Genomic DNA, 19689 nt, shown 5'->3' with positions numbered 1-19689 from the left:
ATTACCCACTCATATGGGAAAATAAACGGTTTTAAATGACACACAGTCATCCTGTAAAATCATTTGATGTGGTAAACAAAGTCTGTAACAGGCCAAAATAGTTTAGACTGATCTCAGTAGTTACTGGTTAACATTTCCCACAGTAACGAAACACAGTTGAACACGAGTTTATCTCAGAATATAGAGTGTCTCTTTAAGATGGCACCTTCTCAGTCTAGTTGGTTACATCAGGTCAGTTTGAGTACGAATGAGTACTTAGATAAGAACATGTACATACAAACTGACACCCTCATACAACTTGAAGGATGGGAAAAATAGGCATCTCTGATGACCACATGGAAAGGAAAGAGGTGGTTCAAAACCATTACACCTCTGTCATGAGGAACCTGCATTCTGGGAAAATAAGAATGAAGAAAATAGCCTTCTCCACCGTAACACAATCCTAAGACCATAAGAAACAAGAACAGCAGTAGGCCATTCAGCCCCTTGAGTTTGCTCTGCCATTCATAAGGATCATGGCTGATCTGACATCATTCCTCAAGTCTGCCCTTTTCCTATAACCATTAATTCCCCAACTGATCAAGCATCTATCTTAGCCTTAGATATATACAAGGACTCTGCCCCCACAGCTCTCTGTGGCAAGGAGTTCCAACAACTCTCATCCCTCTGAGAGAAGAAATTCCTCCTTATGCCTTAAATTGGCACCCCTTTATTCTGAGATAATGCCCTCTGGTTCTAGACTCTCCCATAAGTGGAAACATGCTCTCAGCATTGACCCTGTCAAGCCCCTTAAGAATCCTGCATGTTTCAATGAGATCACCTCTCATTCTGCTAAACTCCAGTGAGTAAAGTCCCAAGCTGTTTAGCCTTTGCTGCTAAAATAACTCCTCATGGCAAGGATCATCCAAGTGACTGATCATCAGCCTTAACTCTATTGTAGTGTTGTAATTTATTCAGGAAATGAAAAGAGAAAGCAGGACTCAGACATAGAGATATCTGCATATTCTGGTCCATGAATCACAAAAGTTAGTATGCAGATATGGTAAATGATTGAGCAAATCGATTGGCGTTTATTGCAACGGAAATGTAATCTCAGAATTTGTAATCTCAGAATTGTTATAGCACAGAATGAGGCCATTCAGCTGATTGTGCCTGTAACCATTTCTATCACCTCAAGCCAAACTCCTGTCTTTTTCCCATATCCCTGCACACCGTTCCCAGACAAACAGTGCCCTCTTCAATTAAACCAGCCTCCACCCAGTCCGTCGAGAATGCGTTGCTGGACAAGCACAGCAGGTCAGACAGCATCCGAGGAGCAGAAGAATCAACGTTATGCCCGAAACGTCAATTTTTCTGTTACTCAGATGCCGCCTGACCTGCTGTGTTTTTCCAGCAACACACCCTCAACTCTGATCTCCAGCATCTGCAACCCTCACTTTCTCGACCCAATACCTGACCTTGCATTTCACATGAGATGCAAAATTCCAAAGATTCCCAATCCTTTGAGTGAAGACATTTCTTCTTATCTCAGTTCTAAATGTTCAGCCCTTCCCTGAGACTGTGCTCCCATGTTTTAGACTCCCCGGGCCGGGGGGCCTACCCAATCAACTCCCTTTCGGATCACGTTATGCTTCAATTAGATCATTTCTTGTCCTTCAACACTCTCAACAGAATAGCTCCAAATTATTCCACCTCTCAGTTCAGGTTAACTTTCTCATTCCAGTTACCAACCTCCTGAAACTTGACCACACCATCTCCAAAGCAAGTCAATCTTTCTTTAAATATGGAATCGAAAAATGCATGTAGTATTCCAGACGTGGTCTCATTAACAGATTGGTACAATTGTAGTAAAACCTCTTTACTCCTGTTCATGAACACCTTCAATAAAGGTCAACATGCCATAAGCTTTATTAATTATTTTCTATTTTGCACTAATTCCACATTTCCTTTGTACAATTACTACCCAAGCCCCTCTGCACACCAGCATTTCTTTGAGTGAAGAAACCTTCCCTCAATTTAATCCTAAAAATATTGAAATCCATTCTTCACAAATAATAGAGGAGCAGCAGATTAAAGTCTTCTACCAACATGACAAGGGACACGTATCAACTTACTGGACTTCCATCCATGCCTGGTGATCCCCTCTCTCCAAAATTTCCTGGAAATCCCTGTAGAGAGGAGAAACACGTGATCAGCACAAAAATAGAAAAATAGTTTTTCCAGAATAATTAAAAATCGCAATGACATTCCGAACATTTCAGTATAGCTGCCTGCTTTCTGATTCTTCGAGATAGGGCAATGTAAAGTAGTAGGTTTTTGGACAGGTTAGTAAAACCGAAACAGACAATAGGAGCAGGACTAGGCTATTCAGCTCTTCGAGGCTGCTTTATCATTCAACAGGACCATGGCTGACCATCCAACTCAGTCCCCTATTCCCACTTTCGCCCCGTATCCTTTGAACTGCTTAGTCCCAAGAATTGTATCTAATTCCTTCTTGAAACTATTCAGTGTTTTGGCCTCAACTGCTTTCTGTGGCATAGAGTTCTACAGGTCCCCACTCTCTGGGGAAGACATACCTCCTCAACTCAATCCTACCCTGAATCCTTAAATTGTGACCCTAGATCTGGACTCCCTAGTCATCGCATCATCCTTCCTTTCTAATTTAACGTTTGTAGGTTTCCATGAGACGCCACACACACACACACACACACACACACACACACACACACACACACACACACACACACACACACACACACACACACACACACACACACAATCTTCTCAACTCCAGTGAATAGAATCCTAACCAATCCAATCTCTCATCCTAGGTCAGTGTCGCCATCCCCGGAATCAGTCTGGTAAACCTTCATTGCACTTCTTTCATAACCAGAACATTGTTTTACAAAAGTCTATGGTGGTCTTTTGGAATAAGGATGATGTTTGTTCAACCCCACACAGAGTCTTTATACAGAGGGAGGCAGTTATATTGACGATACCAAACGTACTGGCTGGCCAGGAAATACTCCCTTCTTATCGTCTGCCATGGGTGCATCAGAGGATTTACAGATTGATAATCAATCTCATAAAGGATGTTGGAGAGATGAAATAACAACAAGGAACACTGGAGAAACTCAACAGGTCTGGAACCATCTGTGGAGACAGAAACAGAGTTAACATTTCTTCTCCAATGTGGCTCTTCATTGGGATTGAAGGGAACTCCTCTAAAGGTCATTCTGCTATACGCACATTTTGTTAACACGAATTTGTTATGATGTGATTAATGAATTGGGGACACTGTATCTAAAGCGCAAACTTTTAAAACGTGTGTTAGCTGAAACACGATTAATCACCAACATTTTAAGCAATGTTTCTCAAATATGATTTTTCTATAATGCGGGGGCTGCTCAAGAACCCAGCTATCGCATTATGTAAGAACTGACTATTCAACATACACATTAAATAGCCATGAGCTGGTCTAGCTGTAATGGATGCTGGGGGGAGCATAAAGTCAGCCCATTGCCCCTCTTTGAAACAATACAACAGTACAACTTATAGGGTAGGCAATGACCTATTGGCATTATCACCAGACTACTAATCCAGAGACCCAGGTAATGTTCTGGGGACCTGGGTTTGACTCCCACCATGGCAGATGGTGGAATTTAAATACAATAATGATCTGGATATAAGAGTCTAATGGTGACCGTTGTTGATTGTCAAGAAAACCCATCTGGTTCACTAATGTCCTTGAGGGAAGGAATCTGTCATGCATACCTGGTCTAGCCTATATGTGATTCCAGAGCCTCTGGGCAATTAGGGATCGGTAATAAATTCTGGCCTAGCTAAGGATACCACATGAATATTTTTTTTAAAAAAATCAGTTCCAAAGAATACTCACACCAGGCTTGAAATGTTAACTCTCTCCAATGATGCTGCCAGACCTGCTGAGCTTCTCCAGAACCTTCTATTGATAATGAACCTGTCCTGTCTGTGTTGTGAACACATTCTTCATGGCTATCTGTAATGCGGCTGGACATTAAACTTGGCCCTTCGGCCCAAAAAGTCCATACCGACCCACTGAAGCACAACCCACCCAGACCCATTCCCCTACATTTCACCCCTTCACCTAACACTATGGGCAATTTAGCATGGCCAATTCTCCTAACCTGCACATTTTTGGACTGTGGGAGGAAACCCTCGCAGACACAGGGAGAATGAGCAAACTCCACACAGTTAGTCGCCTGAGGCAGGAATTGAACCCAGGTCTCTGGTGCTGTGAGGCAACAGTGCTAACTACTGTGCCACTGTGCCGCCCACAAAAGTTCTCTTTTATTTCATCATAATCATATGAAACATGACCTGCTTAATCTGGCCTCAAAACCACACGTATTTCGCCTGAAGCTTATTAATCAATTTCCTTCATAGTTCTGACAGCCTTAAATTAGATTGTCTCAAAGTCTCTTTTTTCAAAGAAAATAAACTCAATCTTTGTGAAGTTACCCTCATGACTTAAGTTTCTGTTAACTGGCACTTACTTCGAGGGTAACACTTTGGCTATTCTTGGAAGACTGATGCCCCACAGCTGGCACCAGGTTTTTCTGCCACAAAGACTCAGTTTCTCTCTTTTGGAAGTTCCTTTTGAATAAGAGTCCTTGGTCTCAGTCTCCCAATGAAAAGCTAATGTTACTAAGTTGCATGTCCATATGCTCTATCAAAGTATATGCTACCCTGTCAGGAACTTGGTTAAGAGGCAATGGGGCTGTTGAGATAGTTTGTGTATAGGTAATGCCAATGGACTCACTAATCCCGAAACTTCAGTTTAATGCTTTGAGGACAAAGGCTCAATTCCAACCATGGTAACTGCTTAAATTCAACTGAAAGGTAGTTTCTGTGACTAATGATGAAATGATTGTTAATTAATTGGGGAAAACCTGACGTGGTGCATTAATGTACTTTACAGAAGGATCTTACCCAGTCAAATTTTCTGAAATACACAAATAAGGTTTCACAAAACTTCTGCATATCAATAAGGAGCAATGTCACCAGACTGGCAACCCCCATGTCCACTCCCATGCGACACAGCATCAATCCCAACTTGTCTGCTGATAAGTTAACTCAATCATACAATCCCTACAGTGTCGAAGCAGTCCATTTGGCCCATTGAGTGTACACCACCCTCTGAAAAGCATCCCACCCAGACCCTTACCCTCACCCTACGTCTACATTTCCCAAGGCTAGCCAACTTAGCCAAGATACAATGGGCAATTTAGCGCACACACACACACACACACGATGCTGTGAGGCAGCAGTACCATTCTTCAATTAGCAAGTGATGGTTACACTGAAACTATTAGCAGATTGTTGCAAAACCTGAATGGATTTCACTTAGGGTCATAGAGTCATACACCTTCACAACATGGAAACAGACCCTTCGGCCCAACTCATCCACACCAACCAGATATCCTAAATTATTCTAGTCCCATTTGCAGGCCTTTGGCCCACATCCCTTCCTACGCATATATGCATCCATATGTCTTTTTAAATGTTGTAATTGTGCCAGCCTCCACCACTTCCTCTGGCAGCTCATTCCATACCAGTACCACCTTTTGTGTGAAAACGTTGCCCTTTAGGTCTCTTCTAAATCTTTCCCCTCTCACCCTAAACATATGCTCTATAATTCTGGACTTCCCCACCCCAGGGATAAAGACCGTGTCTATTTACCATATCTATGCCCTTCATGATTTTATAAATCTCTATAAGGTCACCTCTCAGCCTGCGATGCTCCAAAGAAAACAGCCCTAGCCTATTCACAGCCTCTCCCTGTAGCTCAAACCCTCCAACCCTGGCAACATCCTTGTTAATCTTTAGGGAAGGAAATCTGCTGTCCTTAATGGTCTGGCCTACATGCGACTCTAGGCCCACAGCAATGTGGCTGCCTCTGAAATGGCTGAAAAAACTACTCAGTTCACATACTACAAATGCCAATTACACCCACATCCCATGATGGAACAAGGAGGTTAAATAAAACAGTCACCTTTGACAATCCTCCTGCTTTAGAAAGCTAAGAAGACATTGTTGATACAGATTGAAATGCCACAAATGCTTTCATTTTGTTCAAACAAACAGTTTGGTCAAAAAAATACATGTATTAAAGACTCACTGAGGGTGGAATGGTCTGGACAGCAGCAAGCTCAAAGTGAATCACCAATCAAGGTCTTCTTTCTATTGAAGTTCCCAGGAATGATAGCTCAAATGTTTTTGGGGACACGTTTCCTTGCCTTGCTATCACTTTTACGTGGTTTGAAATGAAAGCTTGCCAATATTTTCCAAGACAGTGAGACATCAGTTACCAATTCACCCCAAGCCCTTTTTGAGCTGTTGTTTGGACTAACTGTACCTCCACTTGTTTTTTATGAGACTCATTGGAAATGTTTGAGATTTTAGGCAACAGATTAAAATAGCTGATGTACACACATCAAACATCTCTCCTAATTTCCATTTCTACTGAATGGTGAAGCAGGTATTGGGATGGGTGACCAGTGACTTGGCTGAAGGGACAGATTTCTGTTTTAACAGTCTTTTTAACAGGATGGCAGTTTGACAGAGGACCTCGAGTGCACAGCAAGGGGAAGCTTCCAGAACAACAATTCACTGAGAGTATGTATGTCCCGGTCACTTTGGCTGCATCAATATTGACCCAAGGTTGCTGGGGGTGTCGGTCATCTTCCCCCTGCATCACTTGTAGAATGGCTTCGCAGCCTGCCTGGGGACTATGTGACCCAGGAGAGTCGCTGTGTGGGATCCATTCACTATTATCTCTCATTAAAGAGATTGCTCTGTCAGGACAATAGATACACATGCTGAAAGACATAAGAGCGACCAAGTAGATCTAACCAATGAAAGGATGGATATAATATTGCAGGAGAGTGGGTGAATACGTCGAGTATTCATCTCCTAATTTCATTACAGCCTGATCTAAACATGGACAAAAAAGCTAATTTCCAGAAATGTGGTGACAGTGACTTGCCATTGACATTGAGACTGCATTGACTCGGTATCCCATCAAGGAACCTTAGCTAAACCTGGAGTTAAAAGAAATTGGGGTAAAACTGTCCACTGGTTGAAGATACAAAGAGAGATGTTTATGATTGTTGCAGGTCAGTCATCTATGAACCAGAACATCACTGCAAGAGGTCCTCAGGTTATGCCCTATGCCAAACCATTTGAAGTTGCTTCATTAATGACTTGTCCTCCATCATAGGGTCAGACGTAGTCAATGATGATCACAAAATGCTTCAGGCTGTAATCCCTCTGTGTGAAGGCAGGTTGGGACAGTGAGGAGTGGGCAGGATTTCCAGTCTGCAGCTTTTCGGAGCAGAGGCAACAGCAGGAGCATACGGGAAGACCAAGTGACTGCTAATGGGAATAGAGAGCTCCAAATCTCCACATCGTGCCTCACCCTCGTTATCCTCAATCGATCACCAACACCTGACACAGGAGCCATTTTAGGATGACCTAGCTACATTGTGCTTCATTGGCTGTATCCATGTTGCGGAAAAAGATCCTAGACTCTATTTTTCCACTTGCCCTTTCGTCCACTTGGCTGTGTGAATGTTGACCCCGCTCTGTGACGACACAGACTGTGGCCGCTTGACATAGTGCCCTCTTCTTTTTCTCAATAATGTGTCGTGATTGAACTCAAAGCGGGTTGCCGTAACAACAAAAACGTACTGGTGCATGCACAATTCCAGAGTGTGGGGAGCAGGCAGCTGAAGGCACCACCAAGGATGTGACCAATGTAGGGGGAAACACATGAGACAGGGCCTTTAGGAGGAGCAGGAACACTCCATTAACTTCATGTTTTTCTGACCCTTGATGATGTCTACGGGTACAGAGGTAACAAATGGTTTTGGAGTGGCATGGCAGCTCAGTGGTTAGGACTGCTGCCTCACAGTAGGGACCCGAGTTTGATTCCCCCCTCGGGTGACTCTCTGTGTGAAGTTTGCACATTTTCCCAGTGTTTGCATGGGCTCCCTCTGGCTGCTCCAGTTTCCTTCTACAGTCCAAAGATACACAGGTTAGATGGATTGACTTTGAGAAATACAGGGTTGGGGTCGAATGCTATTTGGAGGATCGTGTAGACTTGATGGGCCGAATGGCCTGATTCTACACCATAGAGATTTGATGAAACAGATATGAAGTGAAAACATCTTTACATCACTGAAGATACAGTGGTGCACTCACAATACCATCAATGTTGGGCCTGGCACCTAGTTACCCAAACCATACTTGGAGAATTACATCCAATATGAAAAAAAATCTTCTTCCAAGACCAAAATCAAAAGTGCAATGGAATACTCCCACTTGCCTGGATGGGTGCAGCCCCAATAACACTCAAGAAGCTTGACATCATCCAGGACAAAGCAGCTCACTTGACTAATACTATATCAACTCCCACCATCACCAATGCTCAGTAGCAGCAGTGTGTACAATCTACAAGACAGAATTTCACCAAGATCCTCAGACAGTACCTTCCAAACTCACAGCCACTTCCATTTAGGAGGACAAGGGCAACAAATACATGGGAACACCACCCCCTGCAAGTTCCCCTCCAAGTCATTCACCATCCTGATTTGGAAATATATCGACATTCCTTCAGTGTTGCTGGGTTAAAATCCTGGAATTCCCTCCCTAAGGGCATTGTGGGTTAACCCACAGTAGATGGACTGCAGCGATTCAAGAAGGCATCTCACCCTTCTCAAGGGGTAACTAGGGATGGGCAATAAATGCTGGGCCCAGCCAGCGACGCCCACATCCCACAACTGAATAAAGAAAAAAACAATGCTCCAGAATGATCGACTGGTCTAAGGGATTGAATGTTTGCTGGACAGACATTTTCTGGGATGTGGTTAGACCTTGTTAATCAGAATCATACTGATGTCTGACAAAAACCTAGAGAGTGAATTAACGGAAAGGCAAATGAGCGTTAGTCAGTGTGTTGAGAGTTAGAGGCAAGCCAGGATGAGACACTGAACATTAATACAAGGAATTAATTTGATAGTTACAGCAACTTCACAGGTACCTGCCACTTCAAGGCATTACTTGCCAGTGACTAAAATATATTTCTACTTTATTCCAATGAAAAGTAAGCTCAGAGACTTGTAGTCAGTTTAACTCTTGTGGCGAGGAACCTTCTCGATATCGAGCTAATTAGGCACATGGATAAATGCAGATTACTTAGGAAAAGCCAGCGTGGATTTTATAGAGTCGTAGACTCACACAGCATGGAAACAGACCCTTTGGTCCAATCAGTGCTGCTGAACATAATCCCAAACTAAACTAGCCCCACCTACCTGGACTTGGCTCGAATAAGAAACGTTTGGAGGGTTACAAGCACTTGTCCAAATGTCTTTGATAGGAAAATCAAATGTAACCAACTAGCTGGAGGCTCTTGAAGAGAAAATTTGAAGTGGGTTGATGCTATGTTGTTGATGTGGTGCACAGGAAACAGAGAGGGATGGTTCATGGGTGTATTTCAGACTTGAGGTAGCTTTGGAGGGGAAGGATTGGTATCTTTGCTTTTCTTGATAAATATCAATGATGCAGAGCTAGGTGTACAGGGGACGGTTTCAAAATAGTGGTTGATTAACAAAAAGTAACTTGGAAGCATGGCAAACTGTGAGGAGGATAGCGTAGAACTTCAAAAAAGGCATTGACAAGTTGGTAAAATAGGCAGATGGGTGGCAGGCAAAATGGGTAAATCCAGGAGGAAAAGCATTGCTAGCCAGTACAAAATACAGGGTACCATTCTAAAGAAGATATAGGAACACAGACCTGGGTGCTTACATGTATAAGTCATTAAATTTAGCAGGACAAATTGAAAGAAAGGTTAATGAAGCTTACAGTATTTTTGGCTTTCTTAATAGGGATATAGAGTAAAACAGCTAGGAGATTTTGTTAAATTTGAATAAGAAACTTGGGGTGGCACAGTGGTTAGCACTGCTGCCTCACAGTGCCGGGGACCTGGGTTCAATTCCTGCCTCAGGCACTGTCTGTGTGAAGTTTGCACATTCTCCCCGTGTCTGTGTGGGTTTCCTCTGGTTTCCTCCAAGAATCCAAAGGTGTACAGGCTCGGGTATGCTAAATTACTCATTGTGTCACACAGAAATGTGCAGGTTACATGGGTTAGCCACAGGGATAGGGGAGTCGATCTGGGTGGGATGCCCTTTGGGGGGTGGGGGGGTTCAGTGTGGACTCAATGGGTGGAATGGCCTGCTTCCACATTGTAGGGATTTTATGACAGTTTGACCTCAGTTGGAACACTCTGCAGTTGTACTATAGGGTGAATGGAAATGTATTGGAGATGGTGCAGACAAGGGTTCTGAGAATCAGGAGTTTCTGTGATGAAGGTTGGGCCTGTTTTTCTTGGAGAGGAAGATAGCTAAGTGAAGATTAGATAGAGATGTTCATGAAAGGTTCTGACAGAGGAGACGGTCATTTCCATTTGTGAAAGGTTCGAGAAGATGAGTTAATAAGTACTAGTAATTTGAGGGAAGGTATTGTGATGCAGCGAATGGTTGGGGTCTAGAATGCACCATCTGCGCTTGTGGTGAGGATACAAAAGGGAACTGTTTATCTGAAAAGGAAGAACCTTATAGAGAGAATTTGGAGGAACGGCACTGGGTGAGAGGCTCATTCACAGGGCTGCCTCAGTCATGATCGGCCAAATGGCCTCCTTCTGAGCAGTAACAATTCTGTAACTACCGCCTCAATAACATCTATCGTGAGGGGTAAATAGCATCCAGTTCTAGGTGGATTAGTTTCAGCCCAGCTATAGTCAATGGACAGTTTTAACAGGGAGGGCATTCGTCAGGACACGATTACAATGAAGAACAGGGGCATTTTCCTGGGTGTCCTGATGGATACTAACATCACAGAAAACAGACACTTCATTGTTTGTGGGAGCTTGCTGTGCACAAACATATTGGCTGTAAAATGCTTTGAGACATCCACAATCATAAAAAGCGCTATATAAATGCTTTTAAAAATTATTATTTGTTCACCAGATATGTTCATCACCGTTGGGCTGACACTTCACCCTTGAGGTAACTGGCTCATTAAGGTTATTTCTGAAGAGTCAGCCATATTTCTTCGTGTCTGGAGTTGCACACAGGGCAGCCCGGGTAAGGACAGCAGATTTCCTTTGCTAAAAGAGGTGAGTTTTTAAAACAATTAACAAATAGTCATCATTAGATGGCTTCCAAAACCAGACTTGTATAAAATTCAAATTTCATCATTACCCAATGGTAGGATTTGAACTCATACCACCAGCCTAGGAGAATCCTAGCCCAGCAATACCACCCCTGAACCATCAGTTCCCTCCACGACTCAAGGCTTTAATACTCCTTTTCAGTAGTCAATAAAAGGTTAAAGCCTTTGCAAACACTGAGTGTACTGCAGTACTCCCACAGGAACCACCAGATTGAGCCAGAGTCCTATCAGTGGCTCCACTGGATCCTTGTTTGAATGGGTTAGTGAAATTCCACCTCCAATCAGGATATGTTACGTTTCACCCTGCTATTCCCCCACAGCCACTTAGTTCAGGAGAAGAGAACAATTATTTTCATAAAGAAAATCACTTTGGTCATAGGTTCATTCTAAAAGACATACTTTCCCGCTTAGCAACACTTTGCTGCCTCCAACTCTCAGCCTAAACTCCCACTTTGCAGGGAATATTTGACTAAGTACGAGAGGAAATTAGATTAGATTACATTACAGTGTGGAAACAGGCCCTTCGGCCCAACAAGTCCACACCGACCCGCCGAAGCGCAACCCACCCATACCCCTACATTTACCCCTTACCTAACACTATGGGCAATTTAGCATGACCAATTCACCTGACCTGCACATCTTTGGACTGTGGGAGGAAACCGGAGCACCCGGAGGAAACCCACGCAGACACGGGGAGAACGTGCAAACTCCACACAGTCAGTCGCCTGAGTCGGGAATTGAACCCGGGTCTCAGGCGCTGTGAGGCAACAGTGCTAACCACTGTGCCACCGTGCCGCCCACAAAGAAGAAAAACTATTATTTTCTGTGCACTGAATAAATAGGATTTACATAACCCAAGAACTATGAAGAAGGATAGTCCATCTGGCCCCTCGAGCCTGCTCTGCCATTCAGTAAGATCATGGTTGATCTTTTCATGGCCTCAGCTCCACTTACCCAACCACTCACCATAAGCCTTAATCCCTTTCCTTTTCAAAAATATATCTCTGCCTTAAATTTAGATCCCACCATTTGACAGGGCAGTGGAAAAGACTTAAGCGCAGCTTTAGAAGAGGAATTGGATAAATATTTGAAAGGGAGAAAAAAACTTGCAGAGATGAGGGAAAGAGTTGGGGGGAGCAGGGCTCACTGGATTGGAAAAGCCAGCATGGACCTGATGGGCTGAATATCCTCTTTCTGTGCTACAATATTCTGCAATTCAAGACCAATTCCAGTGTGACCTGTCTCATCGCTACTGAAATAGTTAACAAATCTGTTGCATGCTTTAGTAGTTTAATGTTTTATTTTTTAAAATTTCTAATTGTCACAGTTTCTCTCTACCTTCACTCTGTGTTAGCAGATTTTGAGGAAGTTTGTAGCTCAAGTTGAGGTTCTGCATGTAAGTTTGCTCACAGAGCTGGAAGGTTCATTTTCAGACATTTTGTCATCATACTCAGTAACATCATCAGTGCGCCTCTGTGAAGCACTGGTATTAGTGACCCACTTTCTATTTATGTGTTTAGGTTTCCTTGTGTTGCCGTTGCCATTTCCTGTGGTGATGTCATTTCCTGCTCTTTTTCTCAGATGGTGGTAAATGGGATCCAAATCAATGTGTTTGCTGATAAAATGCCATGCTTCTAGAAATTCTCATGTGTATCTCTGTTTGGCTTGTCCGAGGATGGGTGTGTTGTCCCAGTCAAAATGGTGCCGTGCTGGAAAAGCACAGCAGGTCAGGCATCATCCGAGGTGCAGAAGAATCAACGTTTTGGGCATAAGCCCTTCATCCTGATTCCCCTGCTCCTCGGATGCTGCCTAACCTGCTGCGCTTTTCCAGCACTACACTCTCGACTCTGAGCTCCAGCATCTGCAGTCCTCATTTTTTCCCTGTCAAAGGGGTGTCCTTTCTCATCTGTATGTAAGGATACTAGTGATAGTGTCTTTTTGTGGCTCGTTGATGTTCATGTATCCTCGTGGCTAGCTTTCTGCCTGTTTGTTCAATGTAGTGTTTGTTACAGTTTTTGCAAGGTATTTTGTAGATGACGTTCATTTTGCTTGTTGTCTTTATAGGGTCTTATGTGTTATCCGATTAGGTTATATGACCTTACTCATGAGAAGGAGTCAGGTAAGAAATCACAGTTACTGTTGGTAAATATGGGGCATGGATTTGCCCTCCCGGAGATGGTAAAAAGGGACAAGAATGGAACACTCTGATTGTGGTGAGAAACTCATCCCTCTTTCCCTAACTCCGCAATTAAGTGCTGAGTGAGACAGTCCATCAGGGACTAGACGTGTCACCAAATAGGGCCCTTAAATGGTCAATTTGTGGCCTCAATTTGACACCTCCTCTCTGGTGGCCCAGAAAGGTGGCTTACGATGAACAGAAAAACCATTGCCAATTGTCAGAAAAGCTCATCTGGTTCACTAATGTCCTTTAGGGAAGAAAATCTGCCATCCTTACCTAATGTGGCCTACATGTGACTCTTGATACACAACAATGGAGTTGACTCGTAACTGGAGTTAGGCAATAATTGCCAGCCTTGCCAGTGACATCCATACCCCATGAAAACATTTTTAAAAATCAGGGCACTCATGCAGTAGGACAGGTACTTCTGAAAGCCATATCCTGGATCTGCCTTCTCCCCACAACTAGGTACCTACCTTCTCATCACTGGACCCCTCGAGTAGTCAGCCTTGACTGATGGACCTTAGGTCCGAAAGGCTATTCTCCTCTCATGGGCTAACAGCTTCTGTTAACCTTAGTAATGTTATGGGGATCCAGGTTCGAAACCCTTCACAGTAGATACTGGAATTAGAATTCAATTAACAAAATTCTGAAATGAAATGTCTTATGATGACGATGAAACCATTGATGAAAAAAGTTCATGCCAGAGAGTGGGAAGCCTGTAGAATTCTCTGCTACAGAAAGCGAGTGAGTCTGAAACATTGAATATTTTGAAGGAGTTAGATATGGTTCTCAGGGCTAAAAGAATCAAAGGGTATGGACAGAAATTGGGAACACAGCACTGAGAGCAGCATGGTGGCGCAGTGATTAGCACTGCTGCCTCACAGCACCAGGGATCTGGGTTCGATTCCAGCCTCAGGTGACTGTATGGAGTTTACATATTCTCCCTGGGTCCGTGTGGGTTTCCTTCAGTTTCCTCTCACAGTTCAAAGGTGTGCAGGTTACGTGGATTGGCCAGGTTAAATTGTGTCCAGGAATGTGTAGGCTAGGTGGGTTAGCCATGGGAAATGCAAGGTTACAGAGGTGGGGTTGGTCTGGGTGGGATGCCCTTCAAAGGGTTGGTGTGGACTCGATCGGCTGAATGGCCTGCTTCCACACTGTGGATTGTATGAGCTGGATGATCAGCCATGATCATCTGGTGATTCCATGGCCCACTGTTCCTATTTTCTATGTTTCCAGGTTTATTCATTTCCTTTAGGGAAGGAAATCTGCTATCCTTACTTAGTCTGGCCTATATGTGACTCAGACCCACAGCAACACGGTTGGCACTTAAATAGCTAGCAAGCTGTGCAGTTGTTTTACTTGCTAAAAAGCTTCAAATAAAAAAAACATGTCCACCACCTGGAATTGACCTGGGCACCGGAAACAACAATTGCAAATACAGAAATAAAACAATGAACTGCAGATGCTGGAAATCTGAAACAGAAACAGGTGGAGAAACTCAGCAGGTCTGGCTGGTAGCATCTGCAGAGAGAAAGCAGAGTTAACATTTCGGGTGACCCTTCCAGCAGAACTCCTGTTCAGATGACTAGACTCAAAACATTATCGCTGTTTTCACTCTCCATAGATGCTGCCAAGCCTGCTGAGCTTCTCTAGCAATTTCTGAAATGCCGACACAGCCCTGCTGATTCTGCAAAGCCATCTTATCAATGTCTGGGAGCTGGTGTGAAAATTGGGAGAGCTGTCTCGCAGATTAGTCAAACAACAGCCTGACAGGGTCATATTCATGGAATCAGTCCTTGCACACAACATCCTAGGCAGCACCATCACATCTCTGGATATGTCTGATGGCAGCATATCAGGAGTGTATATCCTGTATATCAGGAGTGAGTTTCCATTGCAATATTCAACATTAACTCCAACCTCAAAGACGTATCATGGCGTTAGGTCAAAGAGGGAAGGAAACCTCCTGCTGATTAACACATACCACAGAGGGGTCAGTGCCCAGAGGACACAGCTGCTAGACTTGGTCTGTGGGAGATGATGAGGGAAAATATACTTGACCTAGTTCTCACCAAGCTGCCTCTCAAAGATGCATCTGTCTGTGAGATTATTGGTAGGAGTGACCAATGCACAGTCCTTGTGCAGAAGAAATCTTATCTTCACATCAATAGCAGATCGAAGCTTTGCAATCCTACCACATCCAGTCATGGGTCTGGAGTCACATGTAGACCAGACCAGGTAAAGATGACAATTTCCTTCCCTGAAGGAAGGACATTAGTGAACCAGATGGATTTTTCCTCCAATCGACAATGGTTTCATGTCCATCATTAGACTCTTAATTCGAGATATTTATTGAATTCAAATTCTACCATCTACCCTGGCAGAATTTGAACTCAGGTGGTCAGAGCACTCCTGGAGTATCTGGATAAATAGTTTAGCAATAGGCTGCAGCAAGACCTGGACTTAATATCCACATTAGGTCTAACAAAAGGGCAAGTGACATTTGTACCAGTTATAAGACACAAAGGAAATTTTCTGCTTAAACATCAGCATAACAGAGAATAAAAGGCTACTCATAACCTTACAATTTTCATTTGTTAATTCCCTGTTTATTTTGTCTCAAAATAAATAATCATTCCAGTTTTTATTTCTTTAGCGATACTCCTATCAATAATGTGAATAACATTCCCTTCCATTTCAGTCATTTCATGGTGTCTTTCCGACTCTTTCCCTGTTATATTGATTTCTCTGTGACATATGCCTATTGGAGTAAAGAGTAACACTCAGCTGCCAAGAAATAAGAGTCCAGGAAAATCCTGGCAGAATTCCACCTCTGTGCTATTTTCATCCAAAAATAGGATTGAATTCTGCCTGGCCAACTATCAGATTTTAAAACAAATTCAAGGATTGTTTGAAAATGCTTCTTGTGCAGATAAAACAAAAGAACTTCTGCCAATGTTTTACTTGAGGTGAAACTGCTTGTGCCTAATGTACCACTGAACGAATATACGAAGGAGAAAGAAAGTATTGTTCCTGATTGTATTAATTTTATTTCATTAAAACCTTTCATCAAAGTCAACCTCTTGTGAGCTCCTGCCTTATCGTTAGCTCAAAATGACAGCATGACAACATGGCTCTGATAGGGGTCAATCTAATAGTCACATTATTTAATACTGAGCTCAATAAGATGGCAGACCTGATCCTTGGACCCAGACCGGTTACTACTGAAGAATCTGGCACTGGTGACATAGAGGAGAAATTCTCTGTAAAATCCTGACCAACACTGGACAAGGGCTGCGGGAGTCAAGATTCAAAAACGTTCTTTGAATGAAGAGCAGAGGTACCTAGAGTTCCTTGCCAATATTTATCCCTTAACCAGGAGCAGATTATCCAACCATTAGCACATCGCTGCCTGCTGTATTACCTCCATTCCAAGAGTGACTATGCCCCAAAAGAAACAGCAGTTGCCACATTTCCACTCCCTCGTTACAGAACGATAATTGGTGATGGGTTTAACCTGATGGTCACCACGCCTCCGGGGAAGGGCAAGGTTAAGAAATTCATGTTGACCCCAGCCAGAGTGGGGACTGAACCCACTCTGTTGATAGTGCAAACCATCACTAACCTACTCCCCTATTCCAAAACTTCTTTATTAGCTCTTAAAAAGCTTTGGGACATCCTCAGGTCATTCGAAAAAGTACCAAGCTTTCTGTTCTCTTTTATGTTTCCTGGCTACATTACAATTTGAAGGTCGTTGTTCATCACAGAATTACAGAAGTGTTGAAGGGCAAAAAAGGCTATTCGGCCCACTGTGTCATCATCATCATCAGGCACCAATCTGCTACTTTCTCCCCCATACCCTTACACATGATTTTTTTCCAAACAACAATCCAATGCCCTGTTTGAAAGCATCAACTGAACTGACCTCCAGGCAGTGCATTCTACACCCAGTGAGTGAAAGCAATTCTGCCCACCTTGCTTTTGCTTCTTTTACAGACCACTTCAAATCCAAGCCCTCTCATTGCTGGTCCTTTTATGAGCAGCTTCTCCTTATCAACCCCAGCCAGCTTGTGGTTCTGAAAACCTCTGAAAAATTATTACAGAAAAGGTCTATGTACAATTATCTGCACTGTGAAACAATCAGAATTTTTAAATATGCAATTTTATTAAATTGGAATGCTTTTAGTTTCAAATGGATTATTTCTGGAGTGCAAAGAGTGAAAGCACTTTACAGTTTTTCCATGGTAAGTGAACATACTTATCACCCACCAATAACATGAAATATTGTAATCCACTGCAACTTAACTTCATGTCAGCAGAATGTTAAGGCACTCGTAACCTGTTCAGCTATAATAACAGTTAAGCAGCTAATCACAGTTTTATTGATAGCCTACGGTATTAAGGCTGCATGAGGCGTAACAAACCAAAAAGTCATACATTCAAGCTGCAGCAGTGTTTGGTTAGAGAGCCCCCACAGCTGGCCTCTGCACTCCTCAGCCTGTCAGATGAACAATCAAGAGAGAGACGCTGGAGTGCTGCAGGATCCTGAGCAACTCTGCAAAGTTTGATGTCAATGGCTAGATAGGGTGGCACTGAAACATTGTCAATGCGTGACAATACTGCCATCGGGGCTGATCGGGAGTGTCAGCATCAGTGACTCCAAAAAGCAAGAGGAAAAAAAGCAAAGTAGCAGATATTGTAGAGGAGGCAATCATTTCCTAAACAGGATTCGCTTCACCCAAGGCTCGAGCAGGACTTGGAGAAGAGGCCGGTCTCCTTAAATGCGCAACAAACACAGGCCCTGCTCCTCCTGACCTTACCGCGATGGAGACTTTGGTGGTGGGATGGAAATCCTGACTTCAGTGATCAAGAAACGAACCAGACAATAGCAATTCAGGACACACCTAGAGGGTGTAAAAGAGAGTGGCACAGTTCTATAGCTTTGCAGATCTGCAAGGTATATCGAAAGGCACATGCTGGTTTGTAGAGCTGGTGCAGGACACAATGGGCCAAACAGCCTCATTCTGCACTGCAGCAATTCTGTGACTCTGTGTAAACTAACCTAAACAGCTAAATTATCAACTCCTGTAAAAATTCTTTCCTTGCAGAAAACAGTCAGCATGTTTGGATCAATGAACACTGCTGGCAGGTGGTCGCTCCTTCACGAGACAGTATCCTGGGATGAAGAGATTGTTGTGTGAGGTTGCACAGGTTGGGCCTGTACTAATTGGAGTTGGGAACTCAGACCGGCTATGGTACTGGATAGAGTCATAGTGTCACAGTGTAGTACAGCATGGGCACAGAACATTCACTCCGACCTGTGCGTGTCGACCAAATATCCTACATTAATCTACTTCCATTTGCCAGAATTTGGTCCATATCCCTCTAAACACTTCCTATGACAATCAAAAGATTTAAAGAATCATAGAATCCCCACAGTGTGACAGCAGACTATTCAGCCAATTGAGTCTACACAGACCCTCCAAAGAGCAGCCCTCCTAGACCATACTCCCCTACCCTATCCTTGCATTTCCCATGGCCCACCCACTCAGCCTGCACATACCTGGACTTTGTAGGTAATTTATACAATCCACCTAACTGAAGGAGTTTTTCAGGAAATTGAAAGAACGACTGCTGAGAGGATGTTTCCTTCCCATGGAATATCTTGAACGAAGTATCAAACCACAGGGTCTCCTAATAAAGATGATCAGGATGAACTGTTTCTCTTGTTGATTGAAATTCTCTCTCCCAGTGAACAGTGGAGACTGGGTCTTTGAGTAGACTTAAGGGTGTGTTTGATAAGACCTTTGGTTGATCAGGGAGTTGAGTTATGAGGGGCAGGTGGGAAAGTGGGGTCAAGATCACTTCAGATAAGCCACGACCTGATGTTAATGGCTAGGCAGGGCGGCACTGAAACACTGTCACCGCTTGATAATACTGCCGTCGGGGCTGACTGGTTGGTATTGCAGGAATTTGAGACCATATGGCCTAAGTATGTCCTTATGTTAACCAATAGATCCAATGTGGATGATCAGGTGGATGAGCTTGTTTTGGGCTGTGGGTTTGATAGGTATTCCTGAACGTTACATGGTTCAAGTTCATGTGCAGTGAGAGGAATGTGAGATACTGAGAGTATATAACACTCCCTTCCTGACCAAATCAGTGCTGAGGTGGACATTTATTCAATTTTTAACAGGGATTGCTAATCCCAGGGATAATTTAGGAACATTTAGAGC

General features: G+C 43.4%; 1 protein-coding gene across 2 annotated transcripts in view; it reads right to left on the bottom strand.

Moving 5' to 3' along the window:
- Positions 1 to 19689, bottom strand: part of LOC132825922 (collagen alpha-1(XXVII) chain-like) — a 593955-nt gene that overhangs the window by 336524 nt on the left and 237742 nt on the right. For both annotated transcript variants that reach the window (XM_060841558.1, XM_060841557.1), the window contains exon 13: positions 2115 to 2168. In XM_060841558.1, the coding sequence (XP_060697541.1) occupies positions 2115 to 2168 (54 nt within the window). The remainder of the gene's footprint in view (positions 1 to 2114; positions 2169 to 19689) is intronic.

The sequence above is a fragment of the Hemiscyllium ocellatum genome, chromosome 21, assembly GCF_020745735.1.
Source record: "Hemiscyllium ocellatum isolate sHemOce1 chromosome 21, sHemOce1.pat.X.cur, whole genome shotgun sequence".
Taxonomy (NCBI): Eukaryota; Metazoa; Chordata; class Chondrichthyes; order Orectolobiformes; family Hemiscylliidae; genus Hemiscyllium; species Hemiscyllium ocellatum.
This window is presented reverse-complemented; position numbering and strand designations above follow the sequence as displayed.